General features: G+C 39.7%; 2 protein-coding genes across 4 annotated transcripts; one reads left to right on the forward strand and one right to left on the reverse strand.

Annotated features, from left to right (window-relative positions):
• Nucleotides 1-95: 95 nt before the first annotated feature.
• On the reverse strand, nt 96-5,144 carry LOC109624543 (YY1-associated factor 2). The gene is made up of 4 exons (XM_020079294.2): nt 5,010-5,144; nt 4,599-4,724; nt 2,134-2,280; nt 96-1,994 (listed from the first exon to the last, which is right to left on the reverse strand). The coding sequence occupies exons 1-4, from the start codon at nt 5,033-5,035 to the stop codon at nt 1,766-1,768; spliced, it is 528 nt and encodes a 175-aa protein (XP_019934853.1). The 5' UTR covers nt 5,036-5,144; the 3' UTR covers nt 96-1,765.
• LOC109624541 (periphilin-1) lies at nt 5,143-24,093 on the forward strand. Of its 3 annotated transcripts, none has more exons than XM_020079293.2 (10): nt 5,143-5,272; nt 6,862-6,934; nt 7,613-7,686; nt 9,510-9,740; nt 9,868-9,929; nt 12,547-12,633; nt 13,244-13,416; nt 15,462-15,538; nt 16,779-16,910; nt 23,259-24,093. In XM_020079293.2, coding segments are annotated over exons 2-10 (1,083 nt in total). In that variant the 5' UTR covers nt 5,143-5,272; nt 6,862-6,933; the 3' UTR covers nt 23,505-24,093. The 3 variants fall into 3 exon arrangements, with proteins under 3 accessions (XP_019934852.2, XP_019934850.2, XP_019934851.2); XM_020079291.2 differs by lacking the exon at nt 5,143-5,272 and adding an exon at nt 6,224-6,526; XM_020079292.2 differs by lacking the exon at nt 5,143-5,272 and adding an exon at nt 6,523-6,715.
• The last annotated feature ends 61 nt before the right edge of the window (nt 24,094-24,154 follow it).

Consider the following 24,154-nt stretch of genomic DNA (forward strand, 5'->3'; position numbering starts at 1 on the left):
TTGTTAACAAATTTAACATACAATCCATGATATGGAAAGTTTTTACAAACTGTTCCTGTTTGTAATGAAACATTTAAAATAAAATCATAGCCAAGTATCTACAGTTAATTTTATTCAACATTATTGTACAATATAAACCATTCTATAGATTACATCATGCTCAGCTCTACAAAGTGAAAGAGAAGCATACTTAGAATAACTGCTCAATATCTTTACTCAAATGTTGGACAGTGAAACAATTATTGCATCCAATGGCATAAAATGAGAGCTGGATAAGGCCAGTAACCAACAGTGTTATGAATGACTGTTAATGACAAAGTGGAAATAATGCTAAGACGTGTGATCATGAACACAGGATGCCATTAAGTGCAATTAATAACAAAATTCAAGGATAAGCTACAATTCTCAGAGGACTTCTTCACATTTTCTTTCACAATGCATCACTTATTCTCATCTGCAACGACCAACCAAGGCCCTGTTCCGATCTGGAGTTAACATGCGTCTCAGAGATCTGATCACAAGTGGATGGCTCTGAGGACGTCAGTTCATACCTGACATTAGAATGTCTCCAGAGACCACTCGCGATAAGATCTCACTTCCCTGCTCTATATGCAAATACAAACATATGTCATTTCTGTTTGCAAAGATCAAATCATGTTGTTTCCACCCACTCTGATTAAACAGATCTGTCTGTTGTTCACATGTTCGTGAGAGTCTGCTTTCAGACATGCCCTGAAGTCCAGATATTTTCCTGAAATTTTCCAAAGGGGCTGCGAGAACATAAATGACCAAGTTAGTTGCTCTAGTAATTTTCTTGAACTTTTCCTGCCCTTTTCCAGCCCCCAGAGTGAGCCCATGTGATACTACAACAGGAACATGTCTGTAAAAGTTCACAGCGGGCGACTGGGCATGTCGTTGACGTTTCTAAGACGCAAAAGAACAAAACTGGACTAAAACCTGAGGATGAAAAAGATGAGCCTAGGAAGACGCGGACACAGATGTCAACTTGGAAAGGCAATGAGATTTGAGAGCTTTTGGTTGTAAAGGCCAACGCTGGTGTCGATGTGCTATAAACAAGATAACTGAGCTTTTGCAGCAGAATTTATACGTTATTTATATTTCCTTCATGCTCCACCCAGGAGTCACTCCCACCTGAATGTTCCCTGAAATGCCCCTGCTGTGAACGCATTTGCCCCAGATAATCTCCTGCTGCATTCTTCATATGCGAAAGGCAAACCCTGGAAAATATCTGGACCCAATTTTCTGGGCATTTTGAGGAGTTTTTGTGTATATACATGTTGAAAAGTGCAAAAGAAATGTGATTCTTTGTGAAACTGTAGCAGGTCAGAGGACTTAAGCTGAGTAGGCAGTCCGTCATTGTGGCTCAGGAGACATTTACGTTCACACTGCTAAATGAATGTGGTCTGACTGCATTCACACCTGTCATTGAGCTGTAACAGATGAACAAGGCCCGAGTGTGATGCTAACATAACTCTGAGGTGTTAAATTACATCATGTGGTACAGCTCCACCAACATCCATTACTTCTTTCTGTTCATCATGATCAGCTTTTCTGTTACAGTTCTAAATTCCTGAATTCTTTATCATTATGGGAAGGCAGTGAAAAGTACAACCCCAGATGGAAGTAAATGCTATCGTACTGGCTTTTATAGTATTAAAAAAAAAAGATGTGCATGGTGTTTAATCTCTGGTTGAGGCTGTTGAGAGTGCAGAAGAATCACTTGTGCTGACTTGGAGTGTGAAGGTTAGTGAGTCTCTCCGTTGACCGACGAGCTTTCTCCACGGGGTGAGGAGCATCTGGAGACACCTTGTTCAGTGTTATCAGAGCTTGAGCCACTTTGACTGTGTTGGTCTGCAGCACCTATAGAAGTGGGTTTGGCTTTCTCCTTAAAGTCTGTGATTATTACAGTCAAATCTCCAACTGTGACCTCTAAATGCTGGGCGCTGCTCCTGTCTATGTTTTTCAACCTTGGCCTGGAGAGAAACATTAGAAGAGAAAAATTAAAAAACATGAAAACTGATCAGAGGATCCTCAATATTTTTGTTATATTTCTAAGAAAACTAAATATTTTGAGATATTTTACTATTTTCTTTTAACACGTGGATCAATTACCTCGTCTTTTTATGGCTTTTCTTTTTCAGAGTTGGTTCGCTCTTGTCTTTCTCTGATTTCTCTTTCTTGTCCTTTTTTGGCTGTGTGGGTGGTGCAAACTGTTGATTTGCTTGCTGTGCAACCAGCTGAGAAACCGGTCGTGGTTTTCTGAAAGAGACAAAAGAAAAAGAGTCCGTGTTTTAAAGTTCAACTAGTGCAGTGCCTGTTCTAAACCTGCCTGTTTGGAATGTTCTGTTTACTTGGTCTGTGGTCATGCTGTTTGCAGCTTTCTTTCTGAAATTGTTTAAGTGGCCTGCAGTAACATATCTGTGGCAAGTAAGGACCGGCTGCTGCACAGAAACCTAAAGCGGCACAAAAAGCTTTCCATCTGCTTATTCAAAGTTTATTAATTTGAATGTATCATCAGTCCAAATCGCAGCAAAAACTTTATTTTTACCCCATATATTAAAACACAAATATCTGGACTTTCCACTCCTTAAACTTTCTAAACAGGCTTGTTATTTTGGTTTCAATGGATCTGAGGGGAAATTACCTGCTTTTAAAAAAAATTCATCATCGAGGGCCTCCTTATCAACATCGAGACAGATTTCAACCGAAGTAGATGGGACAATAACACAGAACATATCACACACAACAGACTACTTTTGCCCCCTCTGGACCAACATACCACTGATTAGTACAGCTGAACACTGAACAGGCATGTGCACAGATACACCGCAGCACCTGTCCTTTTAGCCTCTGACTAAATAAGTAATCTTTTCTAAAAATGTTTTTGAATTTGTTTTTCTAAATACAAATCAAACTTTTTAACACGGCCCATGATGGCATCAGTTCCTTTGCCTTCCATTCACTTCCAATCTGTGAGAGTGAGGGGGCTGATCCCCTTCCAGCGGCGAGGCAAATTGCAGCATGGCTTTGAGTGTAGTCTAAACTTGGTCAAATTTGACCCACAATATTTACTTTGTATTTGCATGTGTGACCAGGCCCTTAAGCATTGGTGTAAACCAGGTGAAGTGCTTAAAATGCCTTAACAATTGTTGTCACTGCATCACAGGGGAGATGCATACCCTACATGTGCATGGTACATGCAATACTATATAGACACACTCTATATGAAATATATATATATAAAAAGTGAATGCAAGACCATCTTGTCTATACGAATTAAAAATATTTTAGTAATCTGTTCATGAGTATTAGATATCTTCATGTGTGTACATGAGTACTTGAATAAATAAATGTGTAATTAAAGGTGCACTACTGTTAGGGCTGGGGCGATAAAATGATAAAGATAATTATCACAATCACTTTTCCTTGATAGAAGTATAAGACATGGTCCATAGAACTCATTCCATCCATGTTTTGACAGACAACACAAACAGCCAATGATAATGAGAATAGTGCCACACCCAACCAATCATGTGGCTAGAATAGAGTTACAGCCACGTCAGGTTAGGTTGATGCACACAGCACAGAGCGTAGGAGTAGCAGCTGGCAGCAGCACACATGCTAATGTTTGGGCTTCTGCAGCCATGCACACCAGAACATCAGGAGTCGGAGCGAGATAAAAGAGAAAAAGGGGTTAACGAAAACTCGAACAACACCATCACCAAAGAAGACACCCCAACGGACACAGTCCAAGGCTCAAAAGAAAGAAGAAGAAGGACATTGTTGAAAATAAGAGTCCGAAGAATTCGGCAGCGTGGAGATATTTCGGCTATTTAAAGTCCATAAAGAGGCAGAGAAGCATGCACTGCAAATTGTGTCGAAAGCATATTCCCACAAAGACAGGTAATACCACTAATCTTTTTACCATGTGAAGCATTAATGACAGAAATGGTGATTTGATTTATAATGTGATTTATATTGATAAAAAGATATTGCGATAAGATTTTTTTCCGTATTGTAAGTTCATTTATAAATATATGTTAGAGAGATGTCATTTGCACGGCCCTGCAGATGATGTAAAAAAACGCTCTAAACAGTTTCATCAAACACTGAACATCACAACAGTATCTATTACAGGACTGGGGGTATTTAGCATTTCTGCAACTTCTACTTTAGTAGTTTTAGTTAACCTCACTATAATAAAAGTCTTCGTGGCTGCAGGTTAAAGGTTCAGTGTGTAGAATTTAGTAATATCTAGTGGTGAAGTTGTATGTTGCAGCTGAATGCTCCTCACCTCACCCTCCCCTTCCAAACATGGATGAGAACCTGTAGTAGCCTTTAGCTGTCATACAAACTCAAAAGGTTTAGTTTTTCCAGTTTGGACGACTGTAAAGAAACATGGTGGTCTCCGCTCCCAATGTAAATATTAAGTATTTAAATATAAAGGGCCCATTTAGTTTAAAGAAAACAACAATTCAAACAATGTAGATGATTTAACACTAGTGAACACATAACTAGTATCTACAGTAACTAAATCTTACACACTGAACCTTTAATTTTACCATGACGTCTCTCACCGTGTTGACGTGCCCTTCCTGACATCACACATCATGCACTTGAACGCCTCCGCGCTGTTCCTGAACGTGCACACGCTACAGTCCCAGTACGCGTCGTCTGCGGAGGGCTTGGACTGCCGCTTCGGCCTGCACACAGAAGACAAAACACAAACACACGCTTTACCACAGGCAGCGAAGCTCCTGTCGCACACTGGCCACAGACTGCACAAGAAGCGACACTCCGGGAAACTCGGCTCAGGAGTCAAGTCCCAGAGAACGAGACGCTCTCGGTTGAAACAGGCAGATAGTCCTCGTATTAAAACCGGCCGCCATGAAGACTTTCAGCACAACACCTCCATCCATTGACCGAGCCGTGTGGGCTCTGACGGCCCGGTAAAAGTGCTCGTCGGGCGGCTCTAGGGGCAGCTGTACCTGGTGGGACTCTTCTTGTCGCCCATGTTGTGGAAGTTGTGACAGTTCCGAGTGGAAACGCTGCGATGATGCAGGTGAACAGAAGCATTTAGCTGCTGCTGCCGCCGCCGCTGCTCAGCTGTCGGGGAAACTCGGAGGGGGAACACGTGATGGGGCCTCAGCCAATCAGCGCTGATGTGATCACAACACAGGGGCAGTGAGAGAAGTGACACAAGACTGATGAAGATGGAGGGTCCACTGCACGAGATCACTGATCCTCTGAGGTGCAAGTACACACAGTGTTTACTCAGAGTACAAGTACAGCTACTTGTGGAACAAGTAAAAGTACAATGATTCCACCTCTTTACTCAATTAAACTTATAAAAGTACAGGTTCTGAAATGTACTCAAAAGTAATAAGTGATGTACCTGCTGTATCTGTGCAAAGCAGACTGAGACAAAGACGATTTAACTTAAAGGGATTGTTCGCCCAAAAAGGAAAATTCCCTTATTATCTACTCTGTGCGGATGGAGGAGTGGGTGAAGTCCACAAAACACTTTTGAAGATTCAGAAGTAAACAGTGTTGCAGGCAAATCCAATTCAATTGAAGTAACTGGTGGACACTTCTTCAAACAGAAAAAAACAACAGAAAAAAAATTCCACAAGCCCCGACATTCAAATTCAACTAGAAACTTTTTTGCCTAAATGTCACGAGACAAGATCAGTGAGAACGCTGCTTACCCCTGAAACTCCAAAAGTGTTTTGTGGACTTCACCCACCCCTCCATCGGCATAGTGTTGAGTAGATAAGGAACACAAAAATATGTCATAAACCATGAGAGCAGAACTTATATGCTGTAGTTACCCTGCTGTACTGTTTATATAGGATTTCCTGAGGGAAAGAAGAGTAGACCAAGTTAAATTATTGGGACTGAGGTTAAGCCACTGTGGGCATAGAAGTGGGCTGATGGGCAGCGTCATGGTTTATGAGCCCATAAAACATGCCCAAATCAATTAAGGGTGTTGGCAACACTAAGATCTGGAGATAAGAGAGGAGACATTCTTTAAAAATCAGAGTGATCTTTGAAAGAAACAGAGAAGGAAATAGGAGAGAGGAAGTGGTAATGACTCGACTTAGAATAGGGCACAGCAACCTGCAACAGGACACTCCACATTATAGGGAAACATCCAACAGGCCTTTGTGAACACTGTCAGGTACCAGAAACCATAGGAGACTGGAGTATGGAGGAGGAGGAGGAGGGGGAGGAGGAGGAGGAGAGACTGTATATAAAATAAGTGGTTGCAGCAGAAGGCCTCCACACCTAGGGGGCGGCAGCAAAGCGCCATCGCTGCGTGTCCTCTGCCATCTTAAAGAAAAAGAAGAAGCTGTGACAGTGGTTGTGGTTTAACTTGCACATGAACACGAAATGGAAACTGAGCACTGACACGGAACTTGACCTCATGTAAAGAGGCTTTTCCCCTTTGAGCAGAAGTATGTAAAACGCACCTTGTGGCCGGCAGCGTTCACGTCATCATTTGGTGAGTGAGCTTCTTTGGACTTGTGCTACGATGCTAACTAGCCAGGTTTGCTAATAACAGTGCTGCTGCTGCAGCTTGTAGCTCAGTCAGAGTATATGAATATCATAGCAGCGGAAGTCCTTTGGTTGACACCCGCGTGGACTGTTCACACTGTTTCTGGTGGGGGGAGGTAGAGTAGCACTGCTGTGTGTAAGTGTCTTGATGTGATTGGTGGAGATGTTGTGTAAATTCTGCTGAACTGAGGTCAGAGTTTGTGTGTATACACATTTTTGAATGTGGGGTGAATAGTTTCATGCTCAGTCTGATGAACAAGGTTTTCTTTTTCCTTCTTCAAGGTTTATCATTCTGTCATCAGACATCTGGAGCACACCCAGACCCAGAAGGAACCCTAACACGGTCCCTTCAACAGTAAGTTATAACAGTGGCATTCTGCATATTTCTACAACTATTAGGCCCTGATTACTTTCAGTATCAATTAATCTTCAGCTTATTGTCCTGATGAAACAATCCATTGTTTATTTTTTTAATGTCAGGGGACGTCCACTCCTGAGTGACACAAAGTCGAATGTTCTGTTGACCATAATCCAGACCCTAAGATATTGGGTTTGATACGAGTTAAAACAGAGGACAACAGGAAACCTTTATGTAAGAGAAGCTTTTTGATCGCAAACCCAAATATATCTAGTGTACAACAAAAACAAAAGAATTAGTCTTCAGCTTCCACTAGTTTAGGAGGGGACTGTTTTGAAAGATTGTATTTTAAATCTCCAGCTTTTCACAATTCATCTGGTTGGACTGAGGGTCTGACACTTTTCCTTCACAGACGAGAATACTGGCTCAGGATCTTCTGGTTTGGCTAAAGGGAGGGAGTTGAAATTTTTCTAAACTGCTCACCAGTGATGACGAAATTTCATTCAGGCATTGAATGAAATTTCGTATATTGTTTGAAAAAAATACCTGGCCTTATTGACTGTCTACAGAACGTCTGTTCTGGCGTCCTCAATTCACCAAGCACAACTATTCAATGTAGTTATATTCTTCCACCATTTATCTCAAATGTTAAAAAAGAAAATGTGTTTTTTGCAGTGGCGTATCGACATGATCGAAACTCAATTAGAGAGGCATATGAAGGACATTTCCCAAAAATGGATTCAAGAGAGGTAAGTGACGATGTTGTTTTGCAAGGCCAAAGTCTGTTAGTTTGACAGAGGCCCGTCAGTTATTACTAAGTAAACTGATCCTCAATCTGTTGGTCTTATGAGCAGTTGTAGGCATTAATAGGACTATTTAGTCATTAGAAACAACAATCAGCCTCGTTCTTTGGCTCGCAAGATTAATATTGATGTGGTATCCACTTCTATTCAACACATGAACTCCAGTGGATGTCAAGTATTCTTGTCTACAGCACATCAACACCAAAGCACAGCTCTCATCACTAAAGGCTCTCTTGACATCTTTGTGTTTTCCTGAGATACGCTTAGGGGGAGTACGGGGTAAGGTGAGCCAATGGGTAAGATGAGCCAACCCCTGTATCTAGGTTACCATAAAAGAAAAATCTTGTGACCACAAATTAAGAAAGTGTAGTCGGCATTACTCATTCCATTTTTGATTCAAGCACATGGAGAGAGTGGTAAGCAAACCAGAGCAAAAAAACAGATTTATGTCATACAAAGTAAAATGATCATGTTACTAAGGTTATCAGTCTTGTTCTTTAAATATAATAGATACGTTTCTGAAATTAACACATTTTAATTAAAGTCATTGTAAGCTACAAAACACCTGTTGATCTGAGCTACTGTGTGTGACAGTTATTTTTTTTTAATGGTGGTTGTTGTGTAGATGGAGCCAGTGATGTGGGGGTAAATTGAGCCAATGGTCAGTCAATTTTCACTGCACACATACACTAACTCTTTCTGTGTCACTGCTACAAGTTCCTGTTGTTGTTCGATCACTGTTACAAGTGTTACAATGTTAATGTAATGAACACCTTGTTGACTAATGTTAAGTTAACTTTACATACGTACACATACGTTCTTTCTTTTTTTTTTTGTTTAAGTATATTTTTTGGGCTTTTATGCCTTTAATGATAGGACAGTTCTAGAGAGACAGGAAGCAGGGGGCAGAGAGACGGGGGAGTGACACACAGTAAAGGGCCGGCGGATGCGGGATGCACATACATTCTTTCTGTAGCTAACACACAAATTTATGCGAAACATGTTCGCTGGAACATTTTTTCTATGGTGATTAAAAGTCTTTATAATACACACACATTGTTTGACTATTATTAGCTCTGCTCTGCACCCTGTTGCACACGGATAGTTTCCCATTTACATAGAACTGTTCCTCTTTTCATGCTATATACCAGAATTATGATGGCACTTGCTAAGCTCTCGAGATCCAGCACCTCTTTTGCGACACTATGATCATTTTACCAACACCATGGGGTGAGTTTTGCCAAAGGACCAACTTTTGATGCGTCATTGTACTGAAAACGTAATAATCAGATATCTACTTCAAAATTTCCATGGTTACACAACAACCTGACGTATATATAGTAACTATTGTTTGAAACAAATACACTTCTGTTTTGCAGTAAAATCATCAAATGTAAAAGTGGCTCATCTTACCCCATTCTGCCTAGACACACTAGACTCAGTGTGGACATCCATTGACGGCCTTGACTAGTTGTGGTTAGAGGACATGTCATGACATATTGTCTTATGTAAAATTCTGTTACACATCACAATGCTGCTTTTGAAAATGTTAAATGGTAATTGTGATGTTTCCAAAAGGTAATTTAAGTTAAAATCTTTTTTTTGCAAAATTTTTAATGTTGATTATTTGATGGTTCTTCCAAACAGCACACACAGGATATGCACCACCCCTCTGCAGCTTTTTATCCTGTTAAACCCTATTGACTTTCACTGGGCTTTTTTTTTATTTTGATCAGAACATAAAATGTGGTATTTTTGTGTCCTGTCAGGTGAACTTTCGTCAAGTAGTCAATATTGGTGAAAAGCGGAGCGTTGTGCCTCGGCCGGGTTCGGAGTATGACAGAGGCTTTCATGATGACCAGTGGTACAGTGGTCCCCGTGGTTACCAGGATACACAAGAGTATTACGCTGAAAGCAGTTACCCACCTGAGGATCATCATTACTATGAAGACCACTCCAACTATGACAACTTTCACAGAAATCCCTCACCCTCACGAAATGTGAGAAAATCTTGTTATACATAGTTTGTAAATCACAGTCAGTTATTTCAAGTCTAAAAAAGAACCATAACACAAATGGACCAGTATTTCCCAATTAATGTTGTTGTATATATGATTTTGTTTTCAGGAGGACACGTACTCCCAGCAGTGTTATGCCAGAGATGACTTGAGGTATCAGTTAGATTCAAGGTAATTTATATTGAACTTACTATTTCAAGTGTTCTCATTTGGTCAATTGACCAGTTTTTGTTTGTCATTCCAGAGTTGTGTGAGATAATTAGTTACTCCACTGAATTATCTGTGTAATGCATCAAACTGACCTGTAGGTGGAGGCAAAGTATTTTGTTTTGAAAAGTGAAGATTATTAGCTTGATTGATTTTACCCAGCTTATAATAAGCATTATTTATTATATATTTTAATATAAACTATACAACAATGTAAAGCAATCTATTTTACAATCTATTTGAACCTAACCTTTACATTCCACCCAAGACGATATAAGAATATAACGTCCATAGGTACAAATTGTTTGTTTGGCAGAAAAGTGCTGCTTTGATAAATAGATTTAGGAATCATGTCTCAATTAACTGTGACCACACAACTCACAACTTAAGTTTAAGAGCTTAACCCATCACAGAACAGCTGAGTCCGGTGGTTGTAATTCCTATATCAACACACGCGCCTTGCTCCGGCCACTTCAACATACCAGCAGTTTATAGGCCCAGGCCCAATTTTCTTTCCAGGAGTCATACCAGGCTAGAGAGAGGGACAAAGGGCACTAGTGTCTACTCACTCAGCCACACAACCCCACCCCCACCCTGTGAGCAAAAACAGCTGGACCACTCCCTCTTCAGTCAAACATCCGCACACTTCAGATATTCTGAGCAGCATAGATCTATAGTGTCTTTTTTGCAACCTTGTCCGCACTTAAAATAAAACAAGAAAAACCAGAAGAGTTCCAGATTATTTTAAAATCAATCTGCTGCAAATTGGTCAAATTATTCAAAGGGGGAAGACGTGCTCACTATTCAAATGCATCTAGGCTAATTTAACATTCCATAGTGATTCTTGTGGAAACATTACCCATTGACTCATGTTTTGCACATGCGTTGGTGGACATTCTGAGGTTGTGATCACACTTCACTGATGAATTACTGCTTGACTCTTTTTTGAAACATCATAGCCATTTTGTTACTGCTTCAGTTTTTGGATGCTCACCCTGGTCAACTGAAAATTTGATTCATTATTATGCATTGGGTGTTGGCTATGTACATGGAAGTCACTTTGAATTCAGGCTGACATTTCACCAGCTTTGACCGTATAATACCAATATTAAACTGATCGCCTCTCCCCTCATCCCGTTTCCCAGACAACAAAGCAGGAAGCCTCTGTGTATGATACATTTTTGCACAGGGTGGTTCAGTGGCCTTGAAGACACAGGGGCAAATATAAAATGAGTCTTTCAACCCTAACACAAGACAGAATGTCCTGGCATTCTAGACTCTGTAAAACAAGAGTTTGCACTGATGTGGAGTAATGGTGCAGCTTCAGTGGCTGTGGTTCCATGGCTACACCATGACCCTTATTGTGCAGATTTAGATATGGATACAGACAAGAAGTGTATCACCATGAAGTTGTATTGACACTGAGTCCCTCTTCTAGCATTATTTTGGAGGTTTTGCCAACAGATCATGAAATTAACTGTATTCCAAATTATCGTTTTTGTCGCTCCCTTTATAAACCCACCCAGTTACCTGAAGCCAGGGCATTTTTGTGCTTTGTGTCGATATCAAAGAAATAAAGATGTGAAAAGTCCTCCTTATCATTATTTGTTCATTTAATCCCGCAGGTTATTTTCAGGATTTCTGTCACAACAAATTATTTCATTGAACTTTTCATCATTCAGGCATGACCCTTAACATGTCTGTAATTTTTGGGTGAATGTCTGTCTGTTAAAAGATTGATTTGCCTTTTATTGAGTTCTCCCCCCCCCCCCCCCTAAATTAAGTACTCAAAGTTTTTCAATCATCGCCTTTTGATGTTGGCTTTGTACTGTAAGGAAAGCGGTCCAGCGTTTGGCAAATGGCAGGCTGGTTCTTGGCTACTTCAAACACAGCATAAGTCGTAAAAGTTTGAGGCCTTGTTAGACCTGCTCTGTATTTGAGATGTGGCTCGAGTTCAGACAGAGGTCGTGACAACCAGGTGCTTGTGGGTCATTTATACTTCTGGACCTAAAGGTTGTCCTTCACACACAAGTTTTTTCTTTGAGCCTGGAAAATCATAAAAACAAGGGGCAGTGAACGGTGAAATTTCACAACTTAATGGTTTCACATATAAATCAAAAATGGTCATTACATCACATGGTTACTGTGCGTTGTAACTTCAGCATCATATTTAGTGTAATCGTGCCTGTGCCTACTGTTAAAGAGAGATAGTAAAAGACGACCAAAATTCATGCAACTTTCAGCCAAATGTTGCTTGTGCCAAAGTGGTGATTGCCTCCATTCCACAAATTGATCAGTGTGCCACAGTTGGAATTGAAGTCTTTGTGGTTTTGCCTCCTTTTTTATTCTTTTTCCATTACACATTCGTCGGCACACTCTGACGAATACTCAACACTGTTGCTTTTTAAACCAGTTATGATGGAAATGATGCATTTTGAATTTGCAGTCAACAAACTCTTGATTTGTTTATCATATCTTCCGTAGACAGTTGTTTATCAAACAGTCGTCGCCAGGGTGAAGAGCAGCGTTAGTAGCCATTGATTTATCTGAGTCAGAATTTTTTTCCCCCAATGTTTTTCAGGAATAGTCGTCGACCTGGTCCCTATTTTCGAGGCAGAGGCCGACGGGCTCGTCCTGCTCGGAAAAAAGCGGTGGACAGAAAAGCCAAGTCAGTCTCCTCATGTCCATTTCTTTTTTTTTTACTAGTAAAACCAATAAACAAACCAGCAAGCCAACTGTGTAAGCAGGGAGAGATTGAAATCAGATGTCTAGTTTTTGGTTTAAGACCTGAGCTTACATTTAAACACGACAATTCAGTTACATAGAACACTGACACTGGCTATTGCGTTAACTTATATTCAAACACAAAAATTATATTCCACTCTTACATTGTATGTATAGAAATGAATGTCCAGTGTGCGAGGTTTTCATCACAAGAAACACTAAGTTTATCCACAAAGGTCCTGTATTGAAATCTCATTCATAAGGAAAGTTTAAAAAGGTTAAATCTGCCAAAATCGGAGCTTGTTGTTCAGCAGAAACTTCCTCAGAAGAATTAGATCCTGTGTTAAATGCAGCTTACTGTTCAAAAGATGCTACTGTCTGAGGTTATCATGCACACATACAATTGGATAAATCCATTCATACACATACTGATCCAAACCATTTTTAACACAATTAATTGTATCTTGTTTGCTGCACAGAACCTTTTTCAAACTTCACCCTTTTGCAGGATTAACTGGACACTTGAACTTCTTGATTATTGCTAATTTCTGTAGAGGAGACCAAGATGACTACATGAGCTCTGCATCAGCTGTACTTGCACGGCACCGCTCCCCTCTACGGAGGGAAGCCCAGATACCTGCATGCTCTGGGTCCAACAGCAGAAGCAGGAGTTTCTCCCCAGACAAGGCCAAAGGCTCAAAGGCACATCAGCAGACCCAGCAGAAAAGTAAGTGATGAGTTACAACCTTGTGTGGTGATCAGGTGAATGTCCTGAAATAAAGTCCTAGTAGCTGACAAGAAGAATTATAAGAATATTTTGTGAGCCTCTTGATACTTATTTCACAATAATCATGATAATATTATTTTTTATTTATATAGCACTTCTCAAAACAAAGTTACAAAGTGCATAAAAAAAGAAGAATGAAAATAAAAGGTTCATTAATACAGTCATAAAAAAGTTGAATAAGGTCAAATCAGGGAATGCCGTACAATAGAAGAATGTTTTAGGCGTTTATGTAACGGAAGCTACTGACTCAGGCTGCCGTTTTTCAGAGGCAGAGGAAAGGTTTGTTTAACCGGCTGCCCCAGTGGATAATATGATGTCCAGTAACATCACTCTGAACTACCTGACACACCAAAGTTAGCGGGTATACACAGGTTCGAAGCCCTGTGTCTACTGCAGCGTCATGTGACTTGGGAGTGAAAGCTGATTGTATCCATTTCAGACAAAAGCCAGATGTAAGTGGGTGTTGGTGGGTTTTTTGACCAGTTTGAGATTGGTCACGGAAAGTAAAACCTGTAGGAGACAATTAGATGGCTTGTAGCCAGTAGAGCTGTGAATTTACCTTTTATCTAATACAGTGTGTGTCCTTGCAGCTGTTTTGTAATGACAACAAAAGAGACCCTTTCCCCATTTTACAGAAACGTGTGTAATTATAATGCGTAAAAGAATTAAGCCATTCCAGGTGGAGCATCTGTTTTTGGAGGTGTAGTGTGAGGGGTCAGGGAATGCTGAAACACGTTAAGATGTTAATTACACCAACACCACACGTTTTAGAGGCTGGGAAAAGGATACCCTGGGTTTATTGGGGTGGTTTGGCTTTGGATACAGATTCTGACCTTGTTTTTTTCAGGGAGAAACCAATTCATGTGCTGGTTTAACAATGTCTTCACAATCACTGTGGCCCTGTCATTTGATATGTTTTCTGACCTTAACAGGCTTCGCAACTTAAAATTAATTAACAATGCAGAGCTAATGAAGTTTATGAATTTACTTTTACAGAGCTGCTGTCAAATTGTTCTGACATAAGGCATGTTATTAGTCTGAGGGAGAGAAGTGAGGACAGTAATATTTCCAATGCTTTGATTTGTAAGATGCAGAAACATATTAATGTGTTAGCAACATGGTGGTAGCACCCTTTGAAGATGCAATAAAACTGTGAGAAAACAGTTGTACCTCCCTCTTCCACCTCCATCTGGCATATTAATTAGGGCAGCAGAGCTAAGTAGGGATTTGGTGATGGGGTAGGTATACCAGGTTTGTGCTGTGCACAAGGAAGCTCTCTACAATGATTCAAATCTTAGTCGGCGATGACTAAAAATAGTTTGTTAGAATGCCTCAGCCTTTACCACTATTGTTTGTGTGTATAGTCCATTGTACCACTTAGGGACTCCATTCAGGGTGTGTTACCTAGGCTCACTCTAATAAGTATGGGAGATTCCTTAAACAAAAACAACTAACTCTAATATATTTGTTTTGTTCTAGACACAGTGGAGCCAGTAAAAGGGACAATATTTCAATTTAGGCACAGTCGAACTCCTCGACCACTGTTGTGTGGGAGGCTCTAACAAGGGAGTGATAAACAAAATAATGATTTATTCTTTTCAGCTGCAGGATAATGCCTTGGCGTCACAATTGTTCACAATAACGACTGATTATCTAATGTCTCACAGTAGAAAGTAATTGTTCCCTGCTGTATTTTTAAAATTCTTATTATATGTTATGGCTTTTTTACCATTATTAGATGGCACAGTGCAGTCTGTCCCAGACCACCAACCCACCGGGATGCTCCCCCCAGGGTTTTAGTATGAAGCTAAATTAAATAAAAGAATGCCATGGTTACCCTCATGTCTTCTACAGGTCGCCCCCTCTGTTTATAGTTGTCTCCTCTTTGTCAGAACGCTGTATTTTCCATTATTTATCTGAGGATCATTATCTGCATGTTGGCTCACAGTTCTTTCCATTTCCATTTGTCTTTATTCTCTCTGTAGATAAACCCAATGTGCTGGCGAGCAGCACTCCCAGCAGCTCTGTGGAGGAGTCTCCTCACAGCTCAGGATCTTCCAAGGTAAAAGAGACAATATGCTTTCAGAAGAAACACATGAGTAAAATCACAATATAACTTGAAAGGCACTGAGTTCAACACATATCTCTGCCAAAGCCCAACGGTATTTACCTGTGACCCCACTTTCATAACTGAGATTGAGTCTAAGTTGCATCATCTTGTATTTCAGAAACAAACAAAAAACAGCCCATCTGGGCTTAGAGTTGTAACTGTATTTTAAGAGACAGAACGAAACAAAAAGAAAGGAAGGTAATGCATAGTTCTTATATAATCGTTCAATCTGCAGGCCATGTCTGAAAACGGATAGATAGATATCAGCCATCTAAATATGACAAATTTTAGATTTTATGAATTATTATAAGGAAAATCAGTGAAAATGTTAGAAAAAACACCCAATCTTACATTGTGATAAGACATTTCTTGATCTTTTCCCGACCCATGTCCCATCCCCTGTTGAGATCTGTTCAGTAGTTTTTGTGTCATCCTGAAAACCTAACAATGAGGTTGAGGTAATAAAATACAGTAGCAACTACCATACTGTATTATTGAACCTTAATTAAAAGGCTGGAGAAAAATCTGATGTGATGAAATATCACTTGGAGTAATAAACTACTACTGTTTGAGTTTGTCACTTAATTCTTGTGACCCATCAAAAGTATGTTATGTTCATTTTAGTCTTTTAATTTGGTCTAATATGGACATTTTAAAAGAAAAATAAATATTCTTTAACTCTTTCGGTCTATGATGAATCACTACCGACCTGTTCCAACTATTGTCAGCTAGAATAATAACAGTAAATTGAAATAATAAACAATAAAAGAAATACTGATGTAAAATAAAAATAATTCATAGAAACCACCATAAGCCTTTTCGTACAAAATCTTTTTGCTGTTGTGTCTTATAAAAACGTCTTTAAACAATTTTACAACTGTAATATTATGCAGTGTTAATGCAGCTTTAACATTAAATGGCAATTATAGTATATTGTTTGTATTCCGTCTAAAAACAGTTACAACAATGTCGAGTATTTGTGTCACTGGGTCATTATTTCTGTATCCAGAGAGTTGTATTTGGTCACGTCTGTTTACTGTTGACATGCGGCATGCGTAATGAGACATGTATGATAACAAGACCTCAACACCCGTAAGAGAGAAGGCTTGTCTCTATTTGAAACACTTTGAAATCAGAACCAGTTTCTAAACCTGGTGACCTTGGTTCTAACCCTTAACCTTTGACCTGCCAGGAAAAAACTGCATCTGTAGTGGAGACGCAGGAGGTGCTGGCTGCCAGCATGGAGCCAAAGTCGACACCAGTGGACGACTCGAAGGCGGGCCGGTTGGAAGCCATTAAGGCGAAGGCTCTGGAAATTGAGAAGGTAGCGAGGTTTTGATCATTTAACCACCTAACAATTGTGAATTCTCTTAACTTTTTGTTGCGTAGACCACAATTTATCTTCTCCTCTTCTTTTTTTGTTAAAGCTGAACCGTGCTCCATTATCACTGGGTCTCTAATATACTGTAAATTGCTGAGCTTTAAAATGTAATTTTCTTTAAACAAGTGAAAATATCTACCAATTCATAGAGATTGTTTTCTTGTTTCCATGACAAAGATACTTTTTCCTCATAATGAAGGACAGTCTGATTTATTCTGTCTTGTTTAAGGATAAAAAAAACAACAATCCTGAAACAGCAAGGGGAACCTGTAGACTTGTCTCACCCCTTTGAGCTTTTTTTATTATGACATGTATTTTGTGTTCTTGTGGTCTTATCATTCTAACTTTTAGTTGACCCATTTAATGCCTCTCTTACATCACACCTGACGGCTGTGGATGTTCCAAGTCAAAGGGAACACACAGGACATGGGCACAGGTCAGGCAGGGTGCCAGTGGGTCGTTGTGAGATTAGTGCCTTAATAATACTGAAACACTGATTTTTTAAATATATAGGAAAAATCAACAAGGTTGTTCACTGCAAGTGAGACATTGTAGTCTCAGAGGACTTAAGTTCATTTTGGGTTCACCATATTGTGTGGTTGCCCCTGCCACATGTGTTTTTCACTCTAATATCATGATTTGTTGAGTCATGAATGCACATAAACCATTTACATTAGCTCTATAGTGTGGCTGGGGGTGTTTAATTGAAGAAACATTTGTTGGTGCAGAGAAGAAGGCTGAGTCAGCAGAACAGCCTCTCAGCACATCAGGTTTTGACGTCTGTTGCGGCCTGCTATTTGGAGTTACACTTCTTTCCCTCCCCTTCATCGCTCTCCACTACAGTACCACTTATCTGTTCCCGTTAAAGCCGGGCAGGAATTGCCCTGCAGGATGCAGGCGGGCCACCCACAGTGTGGTACGTCTCCTGGCATAAGCACACACATGCTTACCCAGCCATTTCCAACTGCTTCTACAGACATGGTGAACCTCAACAGTTACTTTGCTGCGACATCTGTCCCAGGCTCTGTTCAACACACAGCAGATCAGGTAGTGGGAAGAGCAGGACCTCATATCTTCCTAAACTTGTTTGAAGGAACTGATCCATTTAACAGCAGTTAGTGTGTTAGTGTTGGGACCCCAAAACTAATTTGAGCCCATACCTCCACCAAGACCCAACAATCTGCACACACACACACTCATTTCCCTAAATAAGCCTGATCTTTATTCCTTAAGACACAATAATTAGTCCTAGGGGAGTCAAAAAGAAGAAGATTCTTGGATATGCCCCTTTGTGCATATCCACACTAACATTTAATGTTTTTTTTCTTACCCCATGTCCCGTCCTTCCACCAAGTTTCAGCGGAAACTATTATTATTTTTGCGTAATGCTGAAAAAAACAATAAATGCACTGAGGCTAAAACTAAAATTTCAACAACCACATCCTTTTTTGTTCTTTGTCTTTCCTTATTCTTCTATTTTCAGCCAGTACTTAACCCTGTGTATACAGCATACTGTTAGCAGAGGCTGGATTTCCTCTTGATTTTTCACACCACTTAAACTTGCGAGTTACGTGTGTAAAGAGTTTGTGTCGCATACTTCTTATTTGTGTTTCAGAGCTGTAAAGGAAATCAGAAACCTCATACAAATTAATTGACAACGTAAACATCCCTGTTTATGACTCTGCTTGTCATAACATGTTTCACAATGTGAAATCATTTCATTTCTGACATAATGACTAGCATGTTGTGAAGTGTGGAGTAATGTATCACTCTTTGGAGTGACCGCAGAACAAATCGCAGAATGTAATGCAGCAGCTCCAACAACAGGAATCCAGGAAAATATCGTTTCAGAAGTGCCTGGGAGTGATTTTCAGAGAAGTCCGATCATCATCTCAATCAGTGCAAATGAAACATATCCATTTCAACTGTTGGCCCCTCCATCGTGAGGTCCGGTTTGCAGCTTGAGTGATTAAAATGGCTCTTTTAATATCCCCTAATGTGTACCAGCCCTCAAGTCATTACCCCACTTCCCCTATTATGCAGCACCCCTGCCTGCATCAGCGCTCACTTGAACAGAGCCTCACTAAATGCCTATGTGAGTGCCTTATGTATAATCTCACTCAAACCCTCAACTTCCAAACCCCCACACTCCTGTCAGTATGGTCACAATTTGGACCTCCACAAACATCCGATTTGGGCAGAAGCCCACTTTTTTAAGGCTTCTCCTTAAAGCCGAGAGTGTTGCTGTTTCTCTAGAGGCTCCAGCCTCTCCTGTGTGGCCCCCAGTATCAGGCTTAAAGATCAGCTCATGACTCCCACTTCAGGGAGCGAAGGCAGAAACCTCCCTGCAACCTTTTCTCACAGCATAAAGAGCACGCTCAGGTCAGAAGAACCCTTCCTGTTCGTTCAACATGGGAGCAGCTTTTACAAAAATAGTCTTTTTGGAGTCTCTATGCTATTGTTCAGTACTGAAATAAATGTGGAGCGATATCCCTCATCTCAAACAAATGTACATGTTTAGTCATGTGCCTGTACACATATGATGGCTGCCTTCAAAGTAAATCTCTTAAAGGGATGGTTCACCCAGGAATGAAAATGTACTCATTAGCTACTCACCACTATGCCGATGGAGGGGTGGGTGAAGGGTTTGAGTCCACAAAACACTTTTGGAGTTTAGTAGTGTAGCAGCCGAATCCAATAGAATTGAAGAAATTAGTGACGAGAGGTTGTTTGTTTTTCTGTATGTTTTTTTACCAGCAGAATTACGTAAAATCTACCAGACAGATTAACCAGAACTTTGTGGAATGATGCAGTATGGGTCAGGAAAGAACCCATTATATTTTGCTACAAACACAGGACTTTTTCTCGATTTCTTTAACATTGCGAGAGAGAGCATTTTTCATCTTTTTTGTTGATTTCCTTGAGAATAATTTGTGGATCTTGATTTAAAATAAATAAATAAATCAGGCATGTTTAGGTAACTGATTTTTATGAGTGCGTGCAGTCTGGTGCAGATTCAAATGAAAATCTAGCAATCTAGTGAATTTAAATGTGGTTTCATTCACTGTTGGACCTTGGCGGAGGAACTATGCCCTCTATTGAGTGAGATACTGGTTCGAGGGCTCTTTCCCTTTCCCTATCCTGTTTTGAAGCATTTGCGTGTGTAAAACTGTGTATATGCAACGTTATGTAGTGAAAATGTAATCACTGTCAACAAAGGCTTTAGCACGGGAAGCTTAGGTAGATTTTGTTTTGAAAGACGGCAAACATAATCAACCCCAAATGATTAGAGAAGTGCTGGTTTGTGGGACATTCACCACATGTTAGTGTCTCATTATTCCTTGTTTCCTCTCATGTCTTCAGACCTGGAACTAATTCTTGTTCCTCCCAAATAATGGTTGCTGAGTGAAAAAGTTTAGGAAAGTTGAAATTTGCACTTGAGAGTGTAAAAATCGACCTCAATTTATGGTTGCGTGTAATTCAATTAGGATTATATGAAAATGTTCAGAAAAGCCTAAGATGGGACAGCTGATACTGTATGCCGACAGAGAACAAAAACTTGTTTTGTTGAATGAAGTTGACCCTGAGCTTAGCTGGCCACACGAGTTGTGAGTCTCTCACTTCCTTGCGGTCAGTGGTGAGGCCTGTCATTATGTAGGGCCACAAATTCGCTTGACATGATCTGCAGACATTAAAGCATCAGCCTGGGTCCAAATATCTCCCACAGTCTGGGATATTTCTGTCTAAATTCACTTGACTTGCCTTCCCTTGTGTCTGTCTGTCTGTCTGTCTGTCTGTCTGTCTGTCTGTCTCTGTGTCTCTCTCTGTGTGTGTGTGTTTGTGTGTGTGTGTACGTGTGTGTACACAATACATATTATGATAATAACATGTGTTGTTTAAATATTCATAATCAATAGTTACTCTACCCTACAGTTTCCCTGTACGTTGAGCAAACTGTTTCCTAAATATTTGTACTTGGATTTACAATGTGGGTTAGGGTTACAGGAATGAATAGATAAGTGAGAATCTACTTTCTGAACATGCTGTAGCTAGTTCAGTAGGGGACCTATCATGGGGGGATGAAAAAAGCATGAATAAGAACTGGAGTCATGTCGAAGCTGGAGGCATTGTAGTCTTTTAACATATAACAACAATATAATTATCAGTTATACAGCATAAAATAGGGACCTTTCATTTTCTCCCATCAGATTTTGTTTGTAATTTTACAATTTCATGTTACCTTACTGAGCCTAGTTTAACCCAGTCTGAGACGCGCAGCAAACTGTACACGTTTTTTTCTTCTCCCCAACAGGTACACTCAGCAGCCTCTTTCATCTTCTAGTTTTTTAAAAACATGCTTATGTTGTTTTGCTTGAAAACCGAGTGACCGGTTCTCATGTGGTGAATTGTTTCTGTCCTGATTGTTCCAAACTGAAGGCCCCAACATTTTTGTTTCTTTGAACTTTTCAAACACCCTTATGTTCAAAACCCCACCCCACTGAGCTCCTTCTCACATTTTCCATGGAAAATAATTGATACCAGTTCTTGATACCAAAAAAGAATTCATACCAATTCTTTTCTCACTCAGTAATGACAGTTATACCAGTAGGTGTATGAACTTATTGCAGACACTCCCTTTGCCCCAAAATCTCAAGAAACTCTCATCAAGTACAGTTAAGTCATGCGATTGTGATTGCATTAATTTACAATTCACTACTCAACTTCATGGATACATGAACATGAGTTAGCCTCGACACACGTTATGTAATGTGTATCTAGGCAATGAAACAGCACTTGTGGTTTTAAATTTCCCCATAACTGACAGAACCCTGGAATATAACCATTTAACCGGTTAACCTCACATTCTGCTCAACACTGGACACTGATTGAGGTTGACAGGCAGCATTTTCCCTGTCAAAATGACCAAAACCAAGGTTTTATTGCGTTTTACAGAAAGTTAATGTCAGATGAGATACCGTCAACAAATTTTTGTTCTGTGACAAAAGTGTGTACTGCTCACATTCCTAAAATGTCTATATACAGATGAGCATCACACAGATATTCAGTATGTCTCAGGAAAATGGAGCCTGTTTAAGTCGCTACTTTGAAGAAGTAGGTCATGTTTCCTGACACTTGAGTAAAAGTGACACAAAGTTTTCCATCAGATCAAGGGATTTCCCACAGTTGATCCAAAAAAGATATTAAACAGAGGATAATAACCATGTTTTGGGAGATAAATATATCCTTCATGGTTGTTTTTTAGTAGACATCTAATATTAAGTACTAGTTGGATTTGATTTCTTGTATTGGACAGCAGAGTGGTTGTTTTAAGCCACAGAAACACATTCTATCTTCCCCAGTGACTCTAATTTGAGGGAAGAGGTGGTCTGGGCTGCATTAACTCAGCACTGGAGGACCCTGATGTCGTAGACTGCTCCTTGACAAGCTAGCGATGTCCTAATTCTCTCTGCAGCCTCGGCACAGGGCCCCACATTTAGCCTTTTCTCCCCAGGTGATAAAGATGTTGTGAGCTTGCACCTGGGACTCTAATAAAGAACTTTACAGCCGTTTTGTGTCGGCAGTAAAATCTGAGAGGGATGTGAGAGATTGTTACAATGGGGTGTGAAAGAATGCTGCAGCGCCACTAACACCTCATGTTCCCTTTGTTATGAGTGGACATGCACTTGAATGGGCTCGCTCTCACACATTCACACACCTGTTTCAAAGAATATACCAATTTACCAGAAGATGGTTCTGACAAGAGTTGACCTGTAGAAGTCAAAGCTAACAGGTGGGGCTGCTATCTTGTTTGTGGGATCCATTCAAATATCCTTTGAAATAATAGCACAAATTTATGAAAGCATGGATTTTACCTTATACACGTGATGTTTTATGCTTTAAATTAGACTTTCAAATGACAATCACACAATGATGAATTGTTTTGTTTTTGTGTGCATTCTTGTGTGCATGCCACATATGTGGAAATGGGTAACAACCTGATATCTTGGATTTAGCAGTGGTAGAAGTTGAACAGGTTTTTATTAATTACTTCTTTTGAATCTGAAGAAATATTGATAACCTGTGTTTTTACTACAATCAGAATAAAATGATCTCTGATAGATTAAATATTGTATCTATATAAGATAACCATTTTTATCGTCAGAATGACCTGTAAATATTATGGTAGAGTGCCAACTTATTCTGTCATTTTTTTATGTTATTTAGTTTTTTACCAAATTGTATCATTATGAATAAATTGTAAGATTCCTAAGGTCATTTTTGTATGTGCAGCATTACAGGCAGGACTGTGAGACGTTTCGCACAGTGGTGAAGATGTTGGTGGCTAAGGAGCCCAGTTTGGATAATCTGCTGCAGGCTCCTCTGGATGAGAACCTGATGGAGATGAAACAGCGCTGCCTCGATGCCTTCTGCAACTTTGTGAAAGAGCTGGACGAGGTATTAGAGCAACCAGACACCTCAGCAAAAACTGCAGGTCACAAAACACAGGAGCAGTATTATCTAGTAGAGAAGCCTTAAAAGTCTTATTTCGGAAATTATTAGAAAAATGTCCCCAATTTTTATCTTGTTTTTAATCAAATAACGAATTAATTAAAATTAAAAATTTATATGTTTTATACAAAGAACAGCGTAAACAACTGTGGGTTTTTCTTAAAGTCTTCATATCAGATTAAATAATACCCAAAACGGATACGCTTTTACAGTGAAAGACGTAATAATAACTATTATGAGGAATATCTAAATGAAGGAGCCTTGTGGAGAGACATGAACAAAACACAATTTCCGCTGTTTTACCGTGGACAGTTATGTGGAAATATCGATCAAATATTATAACATTCACTTGGTTACAGATGACATTTAAACTGATCATACAACCAGCTAGAGTCTTGGTCTATTAGTTGAATCCTACTGATGATTTATATCAGGCTTTATTTAAACATACCGTATGTATTGAAGGGTCCAACTCTATAATGTGTTTTGCAGTGCAGCACTATTCTGTATAGAACAGATCAAGAATTATTTGTAGATCATGTATTTGTGTTTAACTGAACTTGTGAATATTGCCTTTTAAGATTTTTTGTAAATAAATTTTACCATCTTGAATTAAGTGATAACACTCCTTGTTTTATATTTCAATTCAATACTTTTGCACATGAAAAAACAACACC

The sequence above is a fragment of the Paralichthys olivaceus genome, chromosome 7 (assembly GCF_024713975.1).
Source record: "Paralichthys olivaceus isolate ysfri-2021 chromosome 7, ASM2471397v2, whole genome shotgun sequence".
NCBI classification, from domain to species: domain Eukaryota; kingdom Metazoa; phylum Chordata; class Actinopteri; order Pleuronectiformes; family Paralichthyidae; genus Paralichthys; species Paralichthys olivaceus.